Source organism: Wyeomyia smithii, chromosome 3 (assembly GCF_029784165.1).
Source record: "Wyeomyia smithii strain HCP4-BCI-WySm-NY-G18 chromosome 3, ASM2978416v1, whole genome shotgun sequence".
In the NCBI taxonomy this organism is placed as follows: Eukaryota; Metazoa; Arthropoda; class Insecta; order Diptera; family Culicidae; genus Wyeomyia; species Wyeomyia smithii.
The window spans coordinates 66930931-66939979 of NC_073696.1; the positions used below are offsets into that span (position 1 = coordinate 66930931).

Here is a 9049-nt window from a genome sequence, read left to right on the forward strand (position 1 = left end):
GACTTTGAATTTTTAAAAGTACAGACTCGGAAATAGTTAAAGTGTCACGTGAGAAAACACTACCTCATGTTTGTGTGGTGTAGTAAAAATATGGTAGTGTTGTCACAAGTAGGTAACGCATTGAATATGTTCAAGTCTTGTACCTTTGAAAATTCGCAATGGATCATTTGTGGCTTCTAGACAGTGTCACCTTAATAACGCTTTAAATAATGATTCAAATCGAATCTATATGATGTATTACCATTCCAGCTGAAAATCGAAAAAACGACTAAACAGTTTATATTTTTCGAATGATCGGTTGTTCGACGGATTGGCTATGGTATTCTTAAATACACCAGCAAATTCAAATGAGATCGAATCAGATTCGATCAACGGTTCGGTACGAACTATTCAGCTCTAAAGGTGAATGCGGAAAGACAAATTGATATTTTGGTGAAAACATTTTAGTATTTTTGTACATAGGTACTCAATCAAGAAACCTTGCTATCCACACACTTTTCTAGTCAAACGGCAATAAATGTATCGTAGGAAGTTTACTAAATGTGCCTAAAACAAGTTTGGCCAAGCCACAAATTTACTTTTTACCATGCAGAATTGGTATCTGATACCCTCCTCGAATCAGTATAATCTAGCTAACTGTAAGAGGCACTAGTTGTAAGTAGTAGAAACCTTGGACATATCTTTCGGACATTTAAGATTATAAATAAGACTAACATTATTAGCATAATGCATTTATATGTATTAATATAGATATAACACTCTTATATATTGGAGCACTGCTCCATCAATGTTTCGAATTATAAACCTTCTAACAGATAATTCTACTCATTCAAGAAACAAAACAAAAAACAATTTTTCACTTTCAAAACCAATAATCATGGCATATCGTGTTGCGTCAATTTCATTAGCTTTATAAAAATACCTGTTTTAAGCCCAGATGTTCAACCGTACTTAAAATTTTTCTTACAGTGCAATTCGGAAACACTCCCAGTTTACAGCAAATTAACTGGGATGGGATGCATTTTCGAACTCATCAATCTTGTTTGAATGTGTCAATTTTAACAATCCTTTGCCCATGATTTTGCAATCATCTCAGGGACAGAACATGTTCACCCAATTAGAGTAAGTATTCTCCCTGATCCAACAGCCCCCGCACACCTAATATCATTTACAATACTTTGAAACGAGCTGTTTTAGCAACAGTTGCTGTGATTCCGTTAATTGTTTGCAATGACTCAGCTCATCTCGTACAGCAACCAGAGATGCTACATTCTTGGACTGACAGGAAACCACCAGCGACTGCAATAGGAAAAACAGTTCTTCAGGGATGATACCTGTCTGACTACTGCCCGTATCACTGTCTCCAATAGTCGAATATCGTTCGATAAACTTGTGATCATATCGAACGGATGGAGGCAACTGGAGCAGACAGAGCAGCAGTAATCGGGATATCTCCACCCTCTTCATAACTTCTGGATAAAGTTCCGCACATCGTCTCTCCGTTATATCGTCGTAGATTTCCGATAATTTTTCAAACGCTGCTACGTAGTCCACTGCTCTGATACTATCTTCCGCTGACTGTTCCAAGTCCCATATTCTATGGCTTGGTGAGCTAAAATTGCTGGTTATTTCCGCGTTCGGGTTTATTTCTCGCAGCTCTCGAATAATAGCAGCCTTGGCTACGGAATCCTCTGGCAAACTCGACAGAGCATGTGTGTAACAGCGGAAGGCTCCCTCCAGGCAGTCGCTGGTTCTATTGTCGGTTCGAATATTGGTTTGCTTGTCGTGTGCCGTTCGGAAAGCGCGTGCCGCCTTGAGTAGGGCGTCAACTTCAGCAGTCTCATTGCCGATTAGTTTTTCACATTTACCCTGTCCCATGAAGCACAGGGCTGCATACTCTGGGAGAAACGAGTTGTTAAAGTTGGTGGCTAGTGTGCCAAATTCGTCTGCCACTTCGGAAACATTTGGTGCAAATTGCCTGCAATCGAATTGCAAATAAAAAATGTTTGGTGATTTCGTGTTGTAATACATACTTGAAAAATACCCGCTGAATTTTCTTCAATTTATTACAGGTTGTTTTATATTGATGTATTAAATCGTTATGAAACTGGTTCGACATTTTTAATTAATCAGATCTATCGGAACTACAGTGCTTTTCCCTGTTATTGCGGCTTTCGAGTATTGATTACTGCAGTCTGCAGTTTTCTGTGTTTATTTCGTTTGATTTCAAGAGAGAGCAAATAATGAGAATTTGAGAACGTAAACATGGATTTTTGAGAACTGTCAAACTATCAACTGTCAGGTGAATGTTTGGATGGTGCATGTGAGCCGAATTGCGGCACAAAATTGAAATAAAACTTTTTTTGTATTGAATAAATTCCACAAAAGCTTCGCAATATTTGGTAACTTTTTATTACTGACTGTTGCTTGGTAAGTTAAAGACACAAACCAGAACTTGTTCAATATAGACGAATAATTATAACATCCGATTGTTCGAAGATTGATATTTACATAATTCTCTTTCAGGAGCAAAACGGAACAAAATGCGCCACGCTAAATTTATCGCCCGAACGGTGCTTGTCCAGAATAATAATATAGAGGAAGCTTGCCGTGTTTTAAATCGGATTCTCGGCAAAGAGGAAATTTTCGATCAATTCCGGCGCACACGGTATTACGAGAAACCTTTCCAAACCAGACGCCGCGTCAACTTCGAGCGTTGCAAAGCCATCTACAATGAGGACATGAACCGAAAAATCCAGTTTGTTTTGCGTAAGAATCGAGTTGATCCTTTTCCAGGATGCTCGTAAGCGACTTAAAAATAACAATAATAAACGAGTAAATATGTTTCTTATTCACTCCTAAAGCCACACAAATCTATGTTTATTTTAACATTTTCAAAACAATTGTGAATAAAATTTTGCTCGATGCAATTGCAGTACTTTTAGCAAACATTCACAAGCCTTCAGTAGTAAAAGTAGATAGTTTCATTAACGTGTTGCTTGATGGTCTGGTTTATACATATTGCAAAAAAAGTCAGATAGCGAGAGGCGCCCAAACTCCGTGCGACTTCTTACCTTGTGCGCCTCGTATCAAAATGTGTGAAAAATATGTATAAATTTTAAAAAGAGTGTTTTGAGCAGTTTTTCTGTATGCAGCAAATCATCTTCAAACATATTTTTTGAAGTCTTTTTATATTTGTTATTTTTCTCACATGTTCATACTAAGTGCACAGATTAAGGAGCCGCGCGGAATTAGGGCGCCTCACGGTAATACGCGAGTGTTGTAATAAGCTGAGTATTACCGAGATTACAGACATTTTGTGCCGAAACTTCAGTTGGGTGAACCAAGTAGTGATGGGAAACTTATCGATAATATCGATAAGTGCTTGACATCGATATTATCGTTAATTTTTTGACGTTAACGATATTATAAGGGTGAGCACAAGTCAGTGCGGCTGGTTACTGGAGGAGACCCAAAAGAAGGAGACCTCACCTACCCTTCCCCAGGAGTTGCTTTTGCCGCTGGGTATTTGTTGCTATTCGACAAGATTTAGCATTGTTGGGGGTGGTGTAAAGGTTCGCCCCGGATGTCACCGAGTTTCTGAGAAATAATGGTAACTAAAAAGGTAGTTTTTAGTTTCCTATGAACAGATGAATTCGACAACTCAGTACTGGAGAACTTTAAAAAAATATCGCACCATCTCGTAAAAAGCAATGACACGAAATTGTAATAAAATGCATTTTCTTTGGCTTGCCAACTCTTATAATATGATGGACATGCATAGCGGCAGTCTATTGGTAATTCTCTGGTAATTGTTTAGATTCACTTGGAACTGTTTAAGTTTAAAGTATCTGTTACCCAACAAACAATTTTTAGTTCCACTAAAAATCCAAATCAACGAAATTGTTGCGCCAAAAAAAGTATCCTGACCTTTTTAAATCCAGATAAATTTTCAAACGCAAGTTTGCAAAGTTGCTTGGTTTAATAAGACCTACACACCCACAATGTTCGATTGAATTCTGCTAGAGTGCTGCAAGCTCAAAGAAAATTAGTACCCAACAGGGAAAAACCGCCAAAATCAACACCTATACTTAATAAATTCATACCTCGATGATTCCTTGGCGAATTTTCAATCTTTGGCTACCAATGAACCTGAAATAAATTCTGATTTATTGACAACATATAAACCTATGTGAAACAGAATGTCAGAAAAAGTTCTACGCGTTGCAAAAATGTACACTTTGGCACACACTCCGGAAATCTGAAACATTTCCAGTGACCCTTGGTCACGTCAAGTTCTCAAGTTATACTAGGAATCTAGGACCGTTTTCCAGTAAAATGAAACCTGTTTTGTCTGAATTGATTCATTTTTCGTGAAGTTTTGGCCATTTGAAAATTGACAGAATTTTGCCTGCTTCAATTATTTCCCTTATTACGCAACCTTCAAAAGAACTTCGGCTTGAAACTACTCCGTAGAAAGCACTCCCGGCGTAAAACTCAAAGATTTTCCAAAACAAACTGTTTAACTCGTCCGGTAGTTTGAATTATCATTCGCAGTATCGTAAGATTTGTCAATCAAGGCCTTAACACAATGGATACGTTGCGGCTGCGTTTGCGGCAATTCGACAGTTAGCCCATACATTTACTATCAAATTGACGCCAACGCAACACAAACGTATCCATTCTGTTTGGGCCGTTACTATAACCGCAATAACGTTTGCGGTAAAAAAATGGACAAAAATTGCCGATTTCATGGGTTTCAAAATGGCGTCAAAAACAGACATCGTGCGGCACTTTGTGGACGCCGGGTATGCCGGTTCTGGCATCTACAACATTTTGACACTATTGGACAATGATCAGAGCATCGAACGAAAACCCGGTTCTGGACGGCCAACGACCCTGAGTGACAAGAAGCTTCAAAGGATGCTGAAGAGGAAGACCGAGGGAAAAGTGGCTAAATCGCTGCGTGCACTTGGCCGAGAGGTTGGTGCATGCTCTAAAACAGTGAAAAAGTATCTGGAGAACATGGACATGCATACAAGAAGCTGCAGTCCCGACCACTGGTCTCGGAGCTGCAGGCAATGACGCAGCGACAGCGGTTGAGTAAGATGGTCAAGTCGATTTTCTCGGCGAATCGCGACGTGGCAGTGGTGATGGACGACTAGACCTATCCCACCCTGGATGGCAACGACTAGCAGGGTTCTTCGTATTTTACCTCCCCCACGAAGGAAGTGAGCACCGAGGTAAAGTTTATTTCACAGACCAAGTTCCCCAAGAAGGTGCGGCTGTGGCTGACAATTAGCGAGAAAGGGATGTCAAAGTTACTCTTCTTTCGCTCCGGGCTGGCCGTGAACGGGGAAATTTATAGTACGAAGTGCCTGACAGACGTTGCGTCGTTCATCAAGAAATACCATAAGCGCGAAGACACGGTGTTCTGGCCAGATTTGACGTCGGCCAACTACTCGAAGCGGTCGTAGGAGGAGATGGAGCGGCTGAATATCGATGTGGTACCGAAGTCGGCGAATCCGTCCAATGTCCCCCACCTGCTTCCCATCGTGAATTTCTGGGCAAACTTGAAGCGCAAGATCTATTCCAACAATTTTGTCGCGAAAACGGAGGAGGAATTAATAAAAAACGAAGAAAGAGCTTTAAAACATGGCTAAACACATGTTTTCGTCCGCCATGGCAAATGTTACGGTTAACTGCCGGAAGGCCGCACGCAAGGACGTAATATTTTTTTTCGAGGAAGCTAACATGATAACCTTGCATGGAAAATTCATCCAACTCAGTTATCTGTCATAGTTTCTTTTTCATCACCATCTGAAATAGTTTTTTTTTCATCATCTGAAAAAAAAAATTTTTACCGCAAACGTTAGCTGTCAAATTATCGATACTTATCGATAATATCGATAAAACCCCCGGAATTATCAATTGTTATCGATGTACGTTTTGGGCGATATTTCCCATCACTAGAACCAAGATTTACGAAAAAATGTGACAGCTGTCATTATTTTTTTAACCGAGCACTCAGTGGTGCCGTTATCGGTTAAAATTACCCGTGCCGGCATTAAATTTTGAGTGTGAATCAAAACTATAAATGATTAATTTCAGAAATCCATCTTTTTAAATTTGAATATAATAAAGTTTGAAAATCAACTCTAAATTATATATTTGTTCTAAGGACAGTTGAATTTCCCCTGAAACTTGACATTATTCAGCAAAGAGATGGAAAGAATAATTCTCGCCCAATATGTGAAAAGGGCCCATGTGCCATTTGTAAACAAGCCAAAGTTTCTCATTTTGTGATTGATACAAGCGTAATCTATCCCTAAAAATAAGATTTGTTGGTAAAAGAAGTTTTTTTAATCAACAAATCTTATTTGTATGGGCAGATTAAGCTTGTATTCGTCAAAAAACGTGAGGTTGTGGCTTGCTTACATATGGCACATGGGCCTTTTCACATGTTTGGCGAGAATTCAGATATTATGGTTATGTTAATTTTACGTCGAATTCGTTTTTAGGGCGGATCTACATCAGAACTAAATCCCATGTGCATTCAGGGTTGCCACATTTATATCTGTATTTTTCTATGAAAATATCTGTATATCTGTATCTCGGGCCAAAAAATCTGTATTAAAAATCTGTATCGAGCAAACTCAGAACGTTTCATGGAAACATTTTCACTTGCAGAATATATTTGAGCAAATTCATTTTTTTCTACGTAATGTTTATACAGGTTTTGTTAAATTGTTTTTTAAAGTTTTCGTAATTTTAATATTAGTATCTCTTCCTTGGTCTGCAACATAGCTTTCAGCTTTTAAAATTGAGATCATTAGCTTAGCGACCATTTCTGGTTTCAACTATATTTTAAAAGTAGGCGTTCCAAACAAACAGAAGAGTGTGGATTTATTATAAAAAAAAACTCACTAATGACCTGTAACGGAAACTTGAAATTAAGTCATTGGTTTCAATGGATCTTCCGGCCAAAAGTTTTTTTCAAGCGTACGAAAATCGTTAGATTGCCCTTGTCAGTTAGTTACTGTTATGAATTTGGGGAATTGTCGCATCAAATCGTTTAAATTTTCCAATTTTACGAACGATTTAATATTACTTAAAGCTGCCGTTTTTACAACAGAATCGCGCTCTTTGCAATTTGTTTTACGAACTTTGCATAGAAATCCTGACAAATATTTTGAAACGTTCATTTTCGCGCTTCGTTCATTCCACTTCTTCTGCATCGGTACCAACATAATCCTAATGTTGTTTTTTACAAAACTTTTAAAATCGTATAACCGAATTCTACCTTTGGAATTGATTTCAGTTCGGCGGTATAACAAAAAAGTAGGAGGTTGTATCCAAGACACGACCGCATAAATGACGTAGAACTACGTACACTATTAACAAATGCATTGAGTATTTCATTACCCTAGTAACACAACTGTTTTTATCAATGTTTTATAGCGCTTTTTTGGCTGTATTGAGCGCTATAAAACTTTGATAAAACCAATATTTTTACTTGGGTAATGAGTTATAATGTCTAATAATGTTTAATGTGACGTTATAATGACTTAATGAAGGGTTGTGAATTTCGTGAACCGGTTTCAGCAGTTAGCAGACCGTGGCGAGGTAAAAACCATAAACAGCACACACACACAAATCATACCATATCATAGACACACACACATCATACCATATCATTATACCATAAACACATCATACCATATCATACACTCATACACACATACACACATGATACCATATCATACACACACAGCAAGCAAGCGACCAATCAGAGGACGTTATTTTTATTTCAACAAGGCTTGACAATTTTCAATAGTGCAATAGTTCGTAGATTCAAACAACATTTTTCTGCATTTGGGCAGATGCGTGTATAATTTTCCAATCGATTGCTGCAAGAATGAAGAAAATCGGTTGAAAACCAACCGACCTATAAGCATTTGAAAAGGGACAAATTTCGTCCCAGTTTTTCAGTTTGCATCCCTGTGTGGTATGCTAAAGTAAAACGTAGTTCTACGCCAAAAAGATATTTTGTTGTTCAAAATTGGTTGCTGATCGCAACCTTTGTGCTGCCCCAACAGTGGGAGAGTTAAGATACACGGACAACATGCACTGTGGAAGCTATTTCACCTTCTGTAAATTAGACGGCCGCGACAGATGTAACTGCTAGAATCCGCATAGAATGCTAGCTTACGTTGTCAAAAATTATTAACTTTCAATGACTTGTTTATTTGCCTTGAAAAAAGGCATTTTGCTGTTCAAAATTGGATTTGGTGATGACGATCTTTATGGTGCCCCAACAGTGGGGGAATAATGGCAGTCTGGCGAAGCACGCTGAGAAGAATCGCGCTGCTACTGAGACATGGTGACCAACCACAGCGCAAGTGGTTTATTTAATTTGAAGGCAGCCACAGGCGCAACTCGCTGTTACTTCTGAGCAGAGTAGGCAGTGTGACTTTGCCCTCGTATCCAAGTGAGTTTTAAAACTTGCTTGCACATTTATTTTCGGTTTGCACGTAAACCCTACTAACAGTGTTTTACACTTGAGTTGGATTTGAGTTTTAACCCTGCATAACAACAATTGCATAAAAATCGAAATGCGATGAAATTCGCGCCGCGTCTACTGCAACAGTTTGTTGCATTGTCCTTTGAAAGCATAAATTCGGTCTAAAAACAAATTTCATCGCGTTACATCATCGCCTGCATCGCTGGATACATCGTGCACTGCATGCATTGCACGCATTTAAACTCAATCGATCAGAGTGTGCGGTGCAAAAAAACTCAAACTATCGAGAGGAAGCAGATACAAGTTGGATTCAAATCTGGAAAAGTGTTACTCAGTTCAACTTCGCACGAATTCATGCCATCACTGCTTCTGTGTGCTGTATCTGCTTCTACTGCTGTCAACGTTGTGGACGGTCCATCCAGCTCGCCTTCCGACTAATGAATGTAGCTAGTTTTCCCAGAAACACTCTTATAGCCGAAGGGTGCTACGTAATAGGCCACGCCTTTCAGTTCAGTTGTCTAATTC

At 38.8% G+C, this 9049-nt stretch overlaps 2 protein-coding genes across 2 annotated transcripts; one reads left to right on the forward strand and one right to left on the reverse strand.

Moving 5' to 3' along the window:
• Positions 1-737: 737 nt before the first annotated feature.
• Positions 738-2226, reverse strand: LOC129727932 (40-kDa huntingtin-associated protein). The gene is made up of 2 exons (XM_055686218.1): positions 2034-2226; positions 738-1978 (listed from the first exon to the last, which is right to left on the reverse strand). The coding sequence occupies exons 1-2, from the start codon at positions 2117-2119 to the stop codon at positions 1165-1167; spliced, it is 900 nt and encodes a 299-aa protein (XP_055542193.1). The 5' UTR covers positions 2120-2226; the 3' UTR covers positions 738-1164.
• Positions 2227-2271: 45 nt separating this feature from the next.
• On the forward strand, positions 2272-2840 carry LOC129727933 (28S ribosomal protein S21, mitochondrial). Its single transcript, XM_055686219.1, has 2 exons — positions 2272-2430; positions 2527-2840. Exon 2 carries the CDS (start codon positions 2544-2546, stop codon positions 2805-2807), a length of 264 nt encoding a protein of 87 aa, XP_055542194.1. The 5' UTR covers positions 2272-2430; positions 2527-2543; the 3' UTR covers positions 2808-2840.
• Positions 2841-9049: the final 6209 nt, after the last annotated feature.

Coding starts and splice junctions, on each gene's coding strand:
- LOC129727933 (XM_055686219.1), top strand. CDS start 2,544: ATGCGCCACGCTAAATTTATCGCCCGAACGGTGCTTGTCCAGAATAAT.
- LOC129727932 (XM_055686218.1), bottom strand. CDS start 2,119: ATGTCGAACCAGTTTCATAACGATTTAATACATCAATATAAAACAACC. Junction 1,979..2,033: donor ATTCAGCGGGTATTTTTCAA/GTATGTATTACA, acceptor ATTCGATTGCAG/GCAATTTGCACCAAATGTTT.